The sequence below is a fragment of the Hemitrygon akajei genome, chromosome 11, assembly GCF_048418815.1.
Source record: "Hemitrygon akajei chromosome 11, sHemAka1.3, whole genome shotgun sequence".
NCBI classification, from domain to species: Eukaryota; Metazoa; Chordata; class Chondrichthyes; order Myliobatiformes; family Dasyatidae; genus Hemitrygon; species Hemitrygon akajei.
In genome coordinates, this window is record NC_133134.1 from 87812723 (window position 1) to 87829395 (window position 16673).

The 16673-nt window shown below is 49.2% G+C and overlaps 2 protein-coding genes across 4 annotated transcripts in view; both read left to right on the forward strand.

The window, feature by feature from the left end:
• Positions 1 to 886: 886 nt before the first annotated feature.
• LOC140735827 (uncharacterized) lies at positions 887 to 13489 on the forward strand. The gene is made up of 2 exons (XM_073061336.1): positions 887 to 973; positions 9697 to 13489. Exon 2 carries the CDS (start codon positions 9714 to 9716, stop codon positions 10905 to 10907), a length of 1194 nt encoding a protein of 397 aa, XP_072917437.1. The 5' UTR covers positions 887 to 973; positions 9697 to 9713; the 3' UTR covers positions 10908 to 13489.
• Positions 13490 to 15153: 1664 nt separating this feature from the next.
• Positions 15154 to 16673, forward strand: part of LOC140735828 (sorting nexin-27-like) — a 74447-nt gene continuing 72927 nt past the window's right edge. For all 3 annotated transcript variants that reach the window (XM_073061337.1, XM_073061338.1, XM_073061340.1), the window contains exon 1: positions 15154 to 15420. In XM_073061337.1, the coding sequence (XP_072917438.1) occupies positions 15179 to 15420 (242 nt within the window). In that variant the 5' untranslated portion in view covers positions 15154 to 15178. The remainder of the gene's footprint in view (positions 15421 to 16673) is intronic.

Sequence of the window (16673 nt, forward strand, 5' to 3'; positions counted from 1 at the left end):
TGGATTGGTTCAAGTTGGTTAAGGAGCTGGGGCTGGAATTCAGAAATGTGATTTGGGATTGAGATTAACATTTGGGGAAAAGATTGATGTTAGGATTTGGAAAAGGGCTTTGGGGCTGAGGTTGGTATTGGGAGTTAGTTTCCAATTGGTAAAAGGGACTTTATCTCTGAGCTGAGTTGCACACAACGTAATCAAAACATTCTGCGCATGTAGAGCCGAGGAGACCGACTGCTTCACAGTGCAGGTCCGATAACAATTACCCTCGTGTTCCACAATACACCAGCCCAAATATTTGGCAATTGTTAATCTAATTCTCGTGCAGCACCAGCTTTATTAACTCAGTCAGTCAGATAACCTCTTGGATAGAGAAACCGGGCAATAGAACTGGAGAATAGAGGGTTGGTGACGCAAAACGTTGCTTGATTTCTTGTGAATGCTGTTTATCTGAGTCTCTGATGCTGTTGCAAATCATTTTCCATTGCATCTGTGCATGCATGTACTTGTGGGTATGAAAATTAACTCGACTTTTACTGTCGAAGGGTCTCGGCCCAAAACGTCGGCAGTGCTTCTTCCTATAGATGCTGCCTGGCCTGCTGCGTTCCACCAGCATTTTGTGTGTGTTGTTTGAATTTCCAGCATCTGCAGATTTCCTCGTGTCGACATTTCCTTTGGTTTCTTTTTTTCCACGGATGCTGCATGCCTCACTGAGTTTTCCCAGTATTTCTTCGGATTTGTAAGACTTAGGTAAATTCTTAATGCTATAAGTTTATGGGACATGTTTTAGTACCGTGGAAGAGGGTTTCTTAGTTGCCTGTAATGATGGGTTCTGTTACCCAGCGGGCCAAGCGCGCTGGAAAGTGCTCCGTTTCAGCGGCGAGATGGGGCATTGAGCATGTTGGGAAGGCAGGGGATTGCGGTGCAGTGTGGGTGGAAGCCTCGGGGCGACGGAGAGGCGGCGGGAGCCGATGCGGAGGTGACCGGGGGCAGGAACGCGGAGCTGGGAGTGGAGGGACGGGGATGGGGTGTGGTGTGGTAGGGCAGGGCAGGGATTGGGATCGGCACCCAGACGACAGTCTGTGGGAGCTGATGTGGGCGTGACCGGGCGGGGGGAGGGTGGTGTCGGTGGGTCCGGGGCTGGAGTAGGGGCAGGTAGCGGGGATTGAGCAGGGACTGGGGGAGAAAGGCTTGGTACCGTGGGGAGGATGTGGGTTTCTGGATCGCCACCATCCCGGCGGCGGAGGCAGCTGGAGCTGATGTGGAGATGACCGGAGGGAGTGGTAGGGGAACGCAGGCCCTACCACAAGAGTGGGGAGCCGGGGGTCTGCCCGGCCATGTAGGTGGGATTCATCCCCAGCCGTACTGGACGGGGAGCATATAGGGAGAGGGCACCGGGCGGAATGCGTCGGACTCCTCGCGGCCAGGGGGATCTCGGGGATCCAGCCGGCTGGCGGGTGGACTGGGTCATTCCCCGGTGCCGTGGCTGTAGTCCACTTCCCTCAACTGGCATCTGATTGTCTTTCAAGAGTGTGAACCCTCGCAAGGCGACAGGCCCTGATGGGGTACCAACTGGCGGGGTTATTCAAAGACATTTCAATCTCTCATTGTTGCAGTCGGCTGTTCGCTCCTGCTTCAAGAGGGCAACAGTCATACCAGTGCCCAAGAAGAGCAGAGTAAGCTGCTTTAATGACTGTCGTCCAGTAGCACCCTTATCTACTGTGAATAAGTGCTTTGAGAGGTTGGTCATGGCCAGAATTAACTCCGGTCTCAGCAAGGACCTGGATCCACTGCAATTTGCCTGTCCAACAATAGATCTACAGCGGGTGTGATCTCATTGGGTCTTCATGCAGCCTCGGATCACCCTGACAACACTAGTAATACATGTCGAGCTGTTGCTTATTGACTACAGCTCATTCCTACAGATCCAATCAAACACCTGCAAAAGCTGGGCCTCTGTACCTGGATCCTTGACTTCCTCACCAGAAGACCCCAGTCTGTGCAGATTGGAAATTACATCTGCACCTTGCTGATAATCAACTCTGGCACACCTCAAGGATGTGTACGTAGCCCTCTGCTCTACTGTCTCTACACCCTTGACTGTGTGGCTGGCCACAGCTCAAATGCCATCTAATTGTATTTCCATCTGCAGGTGGATGTCCTGTGAGGTGCTTGAAGGTGTTTCACTAAAGCTTTGGAGAAATGAATTCTAGAGGTTAAGAGGGAGTGACTGAACTTACTATTCCTTTTCCATCTGAGTTTGTTTTGCCACTCGCACACTCCTGCATGTGCTGTGCGCGTGCGCACTAGGGTCACCACGTGCACAGTAATCATGGTTATTGGGAGGGTGGGCAGGGAAGGTCGCCATGGAATGCTTGCTGCTGCTGATCATCCAGTGTTATACAAGGCCTTGTCCAGATCCCACCACAGGACTGCTTCCTGAGCAATGGTAATGTGTAGAAACTAAGATTATTGAGTCGCAGAGCCAGAGCACAGCACAGAAACAGGCCCTTTGGCCCATCTAGTCCTTGCTCAGACCCATCAACCTGCAGCTAGACCATAGCCTCCATACCCCTCCTATCTATGTACCTGTCCAAATTTCTCTTAAATGTTGAGATCAAACCCGCTGGCTGCTCATTCCACACTCCCATCACCCTCTGAGTTAAGAAGTTCCACCTCATCCTCCCCTTTAGCATTTCACCTTCACTCTCAACCCATCACATCTACTTGTAATCTCACCCAACCTCAGTGGGAAAAGCCTGTTTGCCTATCTATACCTCTCATAATTTAAATGCCTCTGTGAAATCTCCCCTCAGTCTTCTTTGTCCTTGTGTATAAAGCCCTAGCCTAGTCATAACTCAGGTCCGCAAGTCCCAGCAACATCCTTGTAAATTTTCTCTCAACTCTTTCAACCTTGTTTACATCTTTTCTGTAGGTAGGTGTCCAAAACTGCACACAATACTTCAAATTAGGTCTCACCAAGGTCTTATACAATTTCAACGTAACATCCCACCTCTTGTGTTCAGTGTATTGGATTATGAAGGCCAATGCACCAAGAGCTTTCTTTATGACCTATCTATGCCACTTTCAAGGAATTATATAACCATATAACAATTGCAGCACGGAAACAGGCCATCTCGGCTTCTAGTCCGTGCTGAAAGCTTACTCTCACCTAGTCCCACTGTCCCGCACTCAGCCCTTACCCCTCCATTCCTTTCCTGTCCATATACCTATCCAATTTTACTTTAAATGACAATACTGAACCTGCCTCTACCACTTCTACTGGAAGCTCATTCCACACAGCTACCACTCTCTGAGTAAAGAAATTCGCCCTCATGTTACCCTTAAACTTTTGCCCCCTGTCTCAACTCATGTCCTCTTGTTTGAATCCCCCCTACTCTCAATGGAAAAAGCCTATCCACATCAACACTTTCTATCCCCCTCATAATTTTAAATACCTTCATCAAGTCCCCGCTCAACCTTCTACGCTCCAAAGAATAAAGACCTAACTTGTTCAATCTTTCCCTGTAACTTAGGTGCTGAAACCCAGGTAACATTCTAGTAAATGTTCTCTGTACTCTCTCTATTTTGTTGACATCTTTCCTCTAATTCAGTGACCAGAACTGTACACAGTACTCCAAATTTGGCCTTACCAATGCCTTGTACAATTTTAACATTACATCCCAACTCCTATACTCAATGCTCTGATTTATAAAGGCCAACATACCAAAAGCTTTCTTTACCACCCTCTCCACATGAGATTCCACCTTCAGGGAACTATGCACCATTATTCCTAGATCACTTTGTTCTACTGCATTCTTCAATGCCCTACCATTTACCATGTATGTCCTATTTGGATTTTTCCTACCAAAATGTAGCACCTCACACTTATCAGCATTAAACTCCATCTGCCATCGCTCAGCCCATTCTTCTAACTGGCCTAAATCTCTCTGCAAACTTTGAAAACCTACTTCATTATCCACAACGCCACCTACCTTAGTATCATCTGCATACTTAGTAATTCAATTTACCACCCCATCATCCAAATCATTAATGTATATTACAAACAACATTGGACCCTGTACAGATCCCTGAGGCACACCACTAGTCACCGGCCTCCAACCTGACAAACAGTTATCCACCACTACTCTCTGGCATCTCCCATTCAGCCACTGTTGAATCCAATATTAATACCTAACGATTGAACCTTCCTAACTAACCTTCCATGCGGAACCTTGTCAAAGGCCTTACTGAAGTCCATATATGGACATTATGGATCTGTCTTCCCAGATATCTCTGTTCTATTCCATTCCTCAGTGCCCTACTGCTCACTGTGTAAGACCTACCCTGGTTGGCCCTCCCAAAGTGCAACACCTCACACTTGTCTGCATTAATTTCCATCTGCCATTTTTTAGCCTATTTTTCCAGTTTCTCCAGATCCTGCAGTAAACTTTGATAGTCTTCACTGTCTACTACACCCCCAACCTTGGTGTCATATACAGATTTGCTGATCTAGTTTATCACATAATCATCCAGATCGTTGATAGAGATGCCAAACAACAATGGACCCAGAACCGGTCCCTGTGGACCCTGTTAACTAGTCAGAGGCCTCCAATCAGAGAAGCAACTGTCTACAACCACTCTCTGGCTTCTGCAAAGCCAATGTCTAATCCAATTTACTACCTTATCTTGAATGCCAAGCGACTGAATCTTCTCAACCAACCTCTCATGTGGACCTTATCAAAGGCCTTGTTAAAGTCCATGTAGATAAAATCCACTGCCTTGTCTTCATCAACTTTCCTGATAACTTCCTTGAAAAACTCTAAAATAGACCATAGTCACATTCACCATCCCTAATCAGTTCCTGTCTCCAAATACTTGTATATCCGGTTCCTTAGATTACCTTCAAATAACTTTCTCATTACTGAGGTCAGGTTCACCGGCTTATAACTTCTTGGCTTATTCTTAGAGCCTTTCTTAAACAACCTAACTCCATTAGCTATCCTCCAATCCTCGGTACCTCACCTGTGGCTAATGATGTTTTAAATATCTCTGCTAGGGCCCCTGCAGTTTCTGCATCAGCCTTCCACAATGTCCGAGGGAACACCTTGTCAGGCCCTGAGGATTTCTCTACCCCAATTTGCCCCAAGACAATGAACACTTCCTCATTTAAAAAAAAAGGATTTGAAAGGGTTAAATCCTGAGAAGGGCTTACAAGGACTAGGGCGGTGATCTGATGGGGCTTTTGGAGGCAGCTGGACTCTGGGTATTTGAAAGATTTGATCAGATAGATCTAGGGTTTGGAACTGTAGATGTGCCCAGCAGAGGGTGTTGGGCAACCCTCAATCATGAAGAGTATGGGGAAGCAGAACTCCCGTTCCCCTTCACCTGTTCCCCCCCACCCACCTCAAGAATCTCTGGCCAAAGATCTGATGCTCTTTTGATGTGTAATTGACATGCTTTGTAGGAGTGATGGACTTGCGGGGCTAGGTAATAGAACGATATAGTATAGGAACAGTCCCTTAGGCCCACAATGTTGTGTTGAACTAATTCAATTAGTAACTAAGTGCCCAACTGTATAGAAAAAAATTACCTACATGTCTTTCTCTCACCTTAAATGCATAATATTAGACATTTTCATTATCCCCCCACTCCCCTTTACCACCTCCTCTAAAATACTGAAACTCTGGAACATTTAGCATCCATTCCTGCCCCTCTCAATCAAGTTTCTCAAGGCAACAGCACAGTTTCACGTACTGATTCATGCTCGTCACCCTTAACCTTAATATAAATAGCACTAAAATACATACACTGCAACCCATCTGGTCTACTGTGTCTATTACCTTGTTCCTGCCTGTTCGTCCTGGGAATGACACCTGCCTTCCTCTCAGTCGCTCCACTTTCTGACCTGCTGCTCTGTTCCCATTACCCTATTGAACTAGTTTAAGCCCTCCCAAGTAGGATGAGTGCCCTCTGTTGTCATAGTTTTCTTGGAAGCCAGATGAACATATGCAGGGATATCTGTTGTACTGGGTTTACTTCTGATGATATTGAACCACCACACCAGATATCCATACCATCCTCTGGAATCCAAGGCTACTTTAGATGGCATTAGCCAGGAGCTTGCACAAAGGTTAAGAGAAACTGTTGATGTTGTCTACGTGGATGTTAGCTAGGTGCTTGACAAAGTCCATCACGGAGGCTTGTCCAGAAGATGAAGATACATGGGATCAATGGCCGTTTGGATTCAGAACTGGCTTGCCAATGGAAGACAGAGGGTAGTGGTTGATGGGAGGTCTTAATCTTGCTGGAGGTTTGTAACTAGTGGTGTTCTGCAGAGATCCGTTCTGAGATCTTTGCAACTTCTATATATGGAGATGACTTGGATGAATGCACAAAGGAGTAGGTTAGTAAGCTTGCAGACAACATGAAGCTTGGTGTTGTCGATAGTGTAGAAAACGGGCGAAGGATAGTTCAGTTGCAGATATGGAAGTAGAAACGGCAGGTGGAGTGTAACCTGTCCAGCTGTGAAGGGTTGCACCTTTAGAGGTCAAATGCTGAATGACAGTACACTGTTAATGGCAGGATGCTGAACAGTCTTGGGATCCAAGTCCGTGGCTCCTTGGAAGTGACTATACTTGGCAATTTCTTCCACAGTAATTTGTAACAATTAATTCTACAGGTTCACGAACCCCTGCCTAAATAATTTTCTTGAACTTGTGCAGTCCCTTTGGCAAAGCTGCTCCCATGGTGTTGTGAGTGACAGCAATCTAGGTTTTGGGCCCAGCAACAAATGGAAGTAAACCAGGATGGTGAATGATTGGAGGGGTGGTTGCAGCTAATGTTTGTTGTGAACATTTGTTGCCCCTGTCCTTGCTGATTGTTTTCCTGGGTCTGGGTTCACGAGGTGATGTGAGCATTGCTGGGGGGGTTGTGGGGGGGAGGGGGGTGGAGTGACTGCAATGCAGCTTGTAAATGCTAAATGCTGGAGCCAAGCACCAGTACAGTAGGGAGAATAAATAAAGTGCTATTGGGTTTGGGTGCAGATTGTTTCTATTGTGTTTTTCCTTTTAGTTTTATCTTTCTTTAAGCTTGTACATGTTTTATAATCACCTGTTTGTAAACATTTAGTAACTTGTAGCATATTTGGCTTTATTCATTTCTAATTTCTTTGCTTAGCTGAAATGTGACTCAGTGCCTTTTCACAGGTTCTGTATCTAATGAAGTCTGCAGCATTAAAGGGAGAACGTGCTCAGGTTCCTTTGTTACTTCTCTCCCTGCCTTGTTTGCTGGTACAGGCTGACCCTGTCTGATGAACATCTAATAAATCAGCTGTAATCATGAGATTTTAGCCTCTTTCTTGACTTCCAAAGAACCTTTGGACAACATAATCTTCAGATCTAACAAATAGTTAAGAGATTAGGAATGGGAAGAATTCTGGATGAGACAGAGAGATCCAGTGTACACATTAACAGGACGTGAAACCTTCCTCTTTATTTCCTAATCATCAGTGATAGAATTTAATGTAGGTAAGTGCATGCAAGAGGTTTTGCACTTTGGGAGGACAAACCGCGGTAGGACAACACAGTGAATGGTGGGACACTGAGGAATGTGATAGAACAGATGGATCTGAGAACACAGATCCATAATTCCTTGAAAGTTGTAAATAGGGTCTTAAAGAACTCTTGGTATATTGGCCTTTATAAATCAAGAGTATTGAGTACAGGAGTTCTAATTTTATGTTGACATTGTATATGACTGGTGAGGCCAAATTTGGACTAGTGTGTGGTGTTCCGGTCATCTGCCTATAGGAAAGATATCAAAAAGATTGAAAGAGTACAGAGAAAATTTACAAGGATGATGGGACATGAGGATCTGAGTTATGTGGGAAGGTTGAATAGGACGTTTTCCTCCAGAGTGTAGGAGAATGAGTGGAGATTTGATGGAGGTAGATCTTCATTGGTTGGGACTTATAGGTGTCTGGCTGTATGAGTGTTTGATTAGGTGACTTTTAGAGCACTCTGACCACTCACTGCTTTATGGGAAGGATGAATATTTTAGATTCAGGTTTATTATCACTGTCATATGTGGTGAAATGTGTTGTTTTGTGGCAGCAGTACAGTGCAAGACATAAAAATATTACTATGTTAGAAAAAAAAGTCGTGTTCATGTAGTGGACCGTTCAGAAATCGGATAGCAGAGGGGAGGAAGCAGTTTCTAAAATATTATTCATTAATAAGAAATCGGAGCAGGAGACAGCTATTTGACCTGTCGAGCCTGTTCTGCCATTCAATAAGATCATGGCCGAGATGGCCATCGACTTGGCTCCACCTAGCTGCCTTGTCTTTGTAACCCCTAATTCCTCTGTTCTGCAAACATTTCATTTAGTTGAGTGTCTCTTCAGGCTCCTGTGCTTCCTCCCCAGTGGTAGTTATGAGAAGAGGGAATGCGCTGGGTGATGAAAGTCCTTAATGATGGATGCTGCCCTCCTGAGGATTCGCCTCTTGAAGATGTCGTTGATGGTGGGAAGGGGGTGGTTGTGCCTGTGATGGAGCTGGCTGTGTCTGCAACTCTCTGCAGCCACTTTCAATCCTGTGCATTGGAGCCTCCCCACCAGGCAGTGATGTGACCAACCAGAATGGACTCTACCATCCATCTGCAGACTCTTGCTTAAGAGTTTGTGACTCATCAAACTCTTAATGAAGTAGAGCCGCTGGCATGTTTTGTTCATGACTGCATCAATATGTTGGCACCAGGGAAGATTTTCTGAGATGCTAACACCCAGGAAAGGTGGAATATAGGGAAAGGAAGAACTTAAAACCATTTAGTTACTCACTAGACATGGGCTTCTTTATCTTCTTGGCAGTTTTGACTAGAGCAGAACATTGTACAGTCACTAGTGACTCTGTGATGGAAGGTTTGTTGGCGAAGCAGCTTGAAGATGGCTGTGTTGAGGATACTGCCCTGATGTTCTGGGCTCGGACTGTTTGACAGCCTGGCTGTGAGGGTCAGGGATACTGCCCTGATGTTCTGGGCTCGGACTGTTTGACAGCCTGGCTGTGAGGGTCAAGGATACTGCCCTGATGTTCTGGGCTCGGACTGTTTGACAGCCTGGCTGTGAGGGTCAAGGATACTGCCCTGATGTTCTGGGCTCGGACTGTTTGACAGCCTGGCTGTGAGGGTCAGGGATACTGCCCTGATGTTCTGGGCTCGGACTGTTTGACAGCCTGGCTGTGAGGGTCGAGGATACTGCCCTGATGTTCTGGGCTCGGACTGTTTGACAGCCTGGCTGTGAGGGTCAGGGATACTGCCCTGATGTTCTGGGCTCGGACTGTTTGACAGCCTGGCTGTGAGGGTCAGGGATACTGCCCTGATGTTCTGGGCTCGGACTGTTTGGCAGCCTGGCTGTGAACATGTTGCAACATTTTTCCTGTTGACGGGTTTCGTCAATGCCTCTGTTGCTCATCCCTGGAAATGTATCAGTTAAGAAAAGAGCAGACTGCATTATGCTGAAGGGAAATTAAATGTCCCAAAATCAGCAGGATAAACGAGCATTGCTTAAGCTTCTACCATCAACCCAAAGTCCTTACAATATTTATTGAGTTTCACTAGTTAACAGTAAAATTATGTGGTGGTTCAGATGGCTCCAACATGGGGCCAGAGACAGTTTCAACTAATAGTTGTTTCTGTGACTTTTTGCAGGAGGTACAGACAGACAGATGTCTGATACTGCCCTGTCGGAGTGTAAACCGGACTCCCTGGACTCCTGCCAGCTGGACCGTACTCTCGGCGAACCCCAGGCTGCGCTGGAATGTGACCCGGACCCAACTCGGGAGTCAGCGCCGCCCGGTTCAGAGCCAGGCCCGTACTGCTGCCTCAAGTGCGGCCTCTCGTTCCGCCAGCACAGTGACCTTCAGCAGCACGGCCGGGCGCATGGTGATGGGGGGCCGTTCCCGTGCCCGGTATGTGGCCGCCGGTTCTCCCGTCCCTCCGCCATGCGGGCCCATGGGCGTATCCACACCGCCGAGCGGCCCTACCACTGCCCGCACTGCGCCAAGGCTTTCAAGAGCTCCTCCAATCTGGCCAAGCACCGGCGCATCCACGGCACCGAGCGCCGCTTTGAGTGCGAGCGCTGTGCCCGCCGCTTCCTGCACCCTCACCACCTGGCTGCGCACCGGCGCACGCATGCACGCCCCCCTCCGCCACCCCCGCCCTGTGGCCTGTGCGGCCTGCAGCTGCCCACCTCCGTTCTGCTCACACGCCACCTGCGCTCCCATGCCGGACAGAAGCTGTGCAAGTGCAGCGCCTGCGGCCAGGCCTTCTTCGACTGCCGCCAACTGGAGGAACACCAGCGCCGGGACTGCAGGGGCATAGTGGCGGGGGAGGGGGAAGACCCGGGCACCAGCGGGCCTGTGTACGAGTGCGGTGAGTGCGGCCGCGCCTTTAAGCTGGCCCGCTTCCTGGAGTCGCACCAGCGCCGGCACGCCGGGCCCTGGCCCCACCGCTGCGCCGAGTGCGGCAAGGCCTTCAAACAGTACTCCTCACTGTCCAAGCACCGGGCGCTGCACTCGGGCACCGAGCCCTATCGCTGCTCCGTCTGCGCCCGCGCCTTCCGACTGGCGCACAACTTGGCCGTGCATGAGCGCACGCACACCGCAGAGCGGCCCTACCGCTGCCCGGTGTGCGCGGCTGGCTTCCGCCAGCGTTCCACCCTGGTTAAGCACCAGCGCACGCACACCGGCGAGCGGCCCTATGCCTGTCCGCTCTGCGGCAAGGCCTTCCGGCAGTCCTCGGCGCTCGCTGTACACCGGCGTACGCACTCGGCCGAGCGGCCTTACCGCTGCCCGCAGTGCGGGAAGGGCTTCAAGAGCGCCTCTAACCTGCTGGGTCACCGGCGTATCCACCTTCGCTGATCACCTGGGAATGCTATTCTTCCACCCCTGCCCTAAGAGCCCTTTAGCCCCGTACCACCAGCCAGTGCCCCTGCTGCTCTCTCTATTCCTGTCCCAAGAGACTCTCCCCAACTCTGCACAGCCAGCCTGTGTTCATCCACTCAAACCCCATTCCCCTCCCTCCGCATATCCCTGCCATCTCGCTCAACTCCTACTCCGGGAGCCCTCTCCTCCACCACCCCAACAGCCTTCTCCTCCCCTCCCTCCTCACTCATCAACACGAGAGACCCCACATCCCACCGTTCCCTATTTCTCTTTCTGCAAATACTCTTTTCTCCACACTGTGCCCCCTCATACTCCCTCTCTGACCCCCCCACACGCCCCCTCTCGCACTCACACTTGCTTTCTCCCCCTCACCTGCCATCTCTCCCCCATACTTACTCTTCCCCACCCTCTTTCCCCCTCCCCAACCCTCTTTCTCTGCCCCTCACCTCCCTCTCCCACTCACCCTCTCTCTGTCTTTCTCCGAAATAGCTACGATTCATTGCCTGCCACTCTGAGAGTTTCCCTTTCCTCTCTTTCCCCAAAATGCTGCCCCGCAACCAGTGCCTCCTTCCTCCTCCCCACAAATGGCCATTCACCTTCATTCCCAGGCCCCCCTCTCCCTACCCTCTTCCTTCAAGAGCTGACTGCTCCATCCCAATTACCACTTCCCTTACACCTGGAGGCCTCGGTCATATTTCACCATCAGCTGTAGTGTGGTTATATGTGGGCTCCTCATGCAGGAAGGAGGCAACTATGGTGGACGTCACGGAAGTGGTTTGGTTGGGAAGTTGGAGTTGTTCTTTGATCAGAGGTTCATAATCTCATGGACATTTTTCAGAGTTTAAGTAGGAAATGTTTTCAGCTGCAGAAGAGTTGCTGAATGCAGGTGCTGGATTTAGCGTAAATGAGAAAGGAAGAAAATGTGGAGATGTGTTGTAGGAATTTGAAATGCGTGTCCTGAAAGGGCTGAGATTTTCAAAGGGGTTTGGGTAGTAAGCAGACCACAGCTGGGCACCATAGTGCAGAAAGCAGTCCAAGTCTCAGATTTCAGAAAAGATCACCAAGGTGGGGGAATTTCTGCTCCAATGTTAGTATGGTGAAAGATGGGATTATTTGCCTTGGAGCAGAGGCTGAGAGGAGGTTTGAGGTGGGATCATGTGGAGATTTCAGATCAAGTATGTGCAGAGTAGTTGTCAGGATCTTCAAATGGGAATTGACTGAAGTTATGGTAGAAGATGAGGGGAATCAAACAGCCTCTGACAACCAAGTCCAACTCCTGGCCTTCACGCATGGCATAGTTCTTATGCCCGGCGGAGCTTTTCTCACTGACAGGAGAAGGGGCAAAGGCGGGCCACTGGCGCCTTAAAACCAGTTGCTCCAGGCAGATGGGGCTTATTAACCACAGATGGTAGCTCATCTAGGAGAGGTAAACTCTGATTTCAAACCTCCGCAGCCTTTCGGCTATACCCGCTCACGGGAAAGGTTTTGGGAGTAAACCCCGAGGAAAAATCCGGAGTCGGAGTCCCGAAGGCGGCTGACTGTTGTACCCAGCACTGACACGGCAACTCCTGCGATGCTGCTGGCACCAAATTGTATCGACTTCCATTGTTCCTTTGGACCTGTCATCAGCATGGAGAAGGGGGTCCCACTGCATGAGCAACAAACATCTCCATATCAACTCTGTCCTGGCTTGCGCCCTGGAGAAGCCACTCTCTGTGACTACCAGAGGCGCAGTATCCATGGTCGACCATGACCGACGGAGGCCACAAGGGGAATAGGATTGGTAGTACTGAGACCTCCAGGTGTGAATGATTTCCCTTTACTCTGTGCTTTCATTTACAGGGGAGGGATGGGGTAGAATTAATTGGAAATGCCTTCATAGGCTCAATGGGCCAAATGGCTATTTGTGAGTTATTCATCCTCCCTCAAATTTGCTTTAAACCTCCAGTTCCCAATAGAGAGGGCTTCATTCCGTTGAATGAACTGGTGTTGAAAGATCAGACCCTGCAGGTGGGAGCTGAAGCCTTGGGACAGTAAGGGGTGAATAACAGGCTAGGTTTCAGATGAACCCATTGGCTGGTTAGGACAAAGACAGTAATGTTGCTGTCCATTAGGGAGGGAAGATTTGAGTGCAATGTCAGCTGGGGCATGAGAGGATGCTGAAATGACCATTGGTATATTTGCACTCAGTTCCTCTGGGGTAGAATGGGGTGAGCAGGGTCATCACAACTGAGCAACACTGATAAGTGGCTGTACTGCACTGCCTTGACCCACCAATACCACAGAAGGCCCGCTTCCTGCTGAAGATGTGCCAACAACTGGCCAGGGCATTGGATGGACGAGGCAGACCACTAACTGAAGCCAGTGGGATCTCTCCCTCTGGACAGAAAGCCGCTGGCCTGAAGCTCGTTTTAAAGGTGTGATGCATCCTGTTGGAGCCTTGCTCTTGAAAATTACCACCTACAGGGGGTGCCATTGTCTGAGTTGTGTGACTTCTGGAGGCCAGATGAATCCTTGGTGTTCATTACACTCCTGCAATAAAGCAAGATGTGATCTATTCTCTGCCTGGTGTCTACCCTCTCATTTCCTCAAACAACCTGCTCCAAAATTAAAAAAAACACAAGATATTCTGCAGATGGTAGAAATCCAGAGTGCAACACACACACACACACACACAGATGGAGCAGCATACATGTAGAAAGATAAACAGTTGACCTTTTATGCTGGCATTATCCATCAGGGCTCCAAAAGAATTTGCATTTACAAAGCCCCAGTGCACCTGGAGCAGTTTGTGACTCACTTATTGTAAGTCGTGGGTGATTAATGACAACTCACCGGCTATTGCCTCATCTCTCCCAAAAACCATTAACTTTTGTTAATGATGTCATGTTTTTAAAATCAAACCCCTGAGCAGCAATTGCCTCGTGTGAGAAAGCTTTGAACATCTACAGCCTTTGGGCAGGACACCTGGTCTTGGTTTAACGTCTCCCCTAAAAGACAACACCTCTGACTCTGCTCCAGTACTGGTGCTGGCACCGTCAGCCTTGTTCGTCGGTGACATTGGAACTTGGTCTCACAACCTTCCAGCAATAAGTGAGCCCCATCTCAGAGCTGCCGAAGCAGGACAGAGAGCTAAATTGGCAAGGAGAGGACAGCGTTGGCTGGGATTGCCTCACCACTTGTAATGTCTCCTCATTTTTCTTCACTACACGGTAACATCCTGACCCATCCTGCTAGTTCTACTGCTGCACTCCAGATTTCCAGAAACTGGCGTGTCCTGTATCTTCCTGTCCCAGATAGTCCTTTGATTCTGCCCTCATTCACGTTCCTGTTACCAGCGTTACTGGCAAACGAGCGCCAATTTATTTGGCGACTCTGCCGTAGTGTGTAATGAGCATTCGCTGCCCGAGGTAGATGACGTTCAGCATTGCTGTCACCTAGGCAACCCCAGTCTTTACTTGCATTTTCGCTGTTCTTTCCTGCTGCTTGCCCCAATCTCTCTGTTTTGACTTAAAATGTTAATCCATTTTCTTTTGCAATGCATGCAGATTAATTAAATTTACTAATGTAGAATAAAAAATCAATAGTCTTAGTAAGAAGAATCACAAAGCTAACTGTTTATCTTTACCCAGTTCAGTCCGCTGTCATGGAAACGCAGGGCGCCACGGTGCGGGGCTCGGAACTCCGAGTTGAATACGGAATACCGCCGTCTGAAGACGTTTGTACGCCCCTCGCGCGAGGTGCACCGGTTTCCTCTCATATTCCAAAGACGTACCGGTTAGGAGATTGCCCTGTGATTGGGCTAGTATTAAATAGGGATCTCGCGGCTCGAAGGGACGGAAGGGGCTTTTCTGCTCCGTATCTCAATAAGTAAATAAACAAACTGTGATAATAAATTTATTTTTGAACTTATTTTGATTGGCACAACCATCTCTTGGCAGGCCACCACTTAATTTCATACACTGTTCTCCTTCCTCAACTCTTTAAATAAATCGAAATTAAGAACTTTATACAGATGTACAATGCCCTGCAGTCTCTCTGGGGAGTGACCATTGACTACTTGGCAAGATTTTGTGAGAGATGATTTGACTACATTTCCCAGCGGGCCACAGGCGGCAGTTGTCTGACCGATGCTCTATGGGCCATGTAGTTTGGGGTTGCAGCCATCCATAGGGAAAATCGACAGTAGAACTACACTTCCCGGCAGGAGTGGCGTATGCCTTGCTGCCGCCGCAGCTGCAGTTGAGATGGCGGAGGAGGAGGACGGGGAGCTGCCGGGGGCCCGACCGGCGTTGGGGCCTCGTACAGTCCGCCTTCTCAAGTCTGACAGCGGCTACGGCTTCAACGTGCGGGGCCAAGTGAGCGAAGGTGGCCAGCTCCGTAGCATCAACGGCGAGCTGTACGCGCCGTTGCAACACGTCAGCGCTGTGTTACCGGGAGGCGCGGCGGAGCGGGCCGGCGTGCAGCGGGGAGACCGCATTCTGGCCGTGTGAGTATCTGCGGGGGCTGGAGGGAAATCATCCTGGTCGTGTGGGTACCACTGGGGGTCGGGGTGGGCATATCCTGGCCGTGTGGGTACCGGCAAGGACTGGGTCGGGGAGGTCATTCTAGTCGTGTGTACAGGGGGGTAGTGGTGGTGGTGGGGGGGGTCAGATCCAGTGCCATGGGGGGGGGGAGGGTAAGATCATGGGACAACGTCGGGGGGTTGGGTGGGGGGGGGAGGTTACTGAGAAGGAGCAGGACCCATTTGCTAAGATCAGGGGTGATGTATTAACCGATCCTCAGTCCGTCCCACTGCCTGGTTCCTTCTCCCATGCCTCCTGAGGTCTGTAGGTTTCACAGAGATGGCCATCTCGAGCTGGAGAATGAAGCGCAGTCTGCCTTCCCTCTCACTTCCTCCCGCCCTCCACCCGTGTGGCACTGAGGGGGTGGATTTTGTTGTCTTTGGGCAGACAGCCTACAATTCTCTACCTCCTCCCCAGAGAAAACCGTCCCAGTCTCCCCTTATAATCCAATCCTTTCTGTCCTTTCTTCCTCCCCCACTCCTACATCCTCTCATTTCTCCTCCTCTGTCTTCCTCTACTGTACCATACCGTCTCTCCTTTCTCCTCCCCATTGTCTCTTTCCCACTCTCCTCTCAGTGCCTGATTTTTTTGCGACCTGGTAAGTAAAGGGAATGAGACCTGACAAGATGGTCCATTTTCACAGTGCTAAGATAAAGGAGGGATTTGAATCCTTGTGAGTTACAGAGCCTTGATGGCTGGCCTGCAAGTTATATGGGCAGTTTGGTTATATTGAGATGTCAAATGAGATGTCAGCTTGGGTTCTTTCTGTACTTGCATCACTTTGGCAGCAAAGAAATCTCATACCCAAGGGCTGTAAAGGATATCAATTTGAAGCAGCATCAGGCCATTGAGCCCACTCTGCATCTTCACAAGAAATGTGATTGTGTCCAGAGGTCACAATAATCCCCTCAATAATAAGGATGCAGCTTTAGATATTGTTAAGGAGGATGACCTACCATGGGGAAGGGTTCTGAAAGAGGTAACTGGAAGGAATGTGGAGGTGTTAGTAATGATCTTTCAAGAATCACTAGATTGGTACCGGAGGACTGGAAATTTGCAAATGTCATTCCGCTCTTCAAGAAGGCAGAGAGGCAAAAGAAAGGAAATTATAGGCCAGTTAGTCTGACCTCAGTGGTTGGGAAGACATTGGAGTCGATTGTTAAGGAGGTGGTTTCAG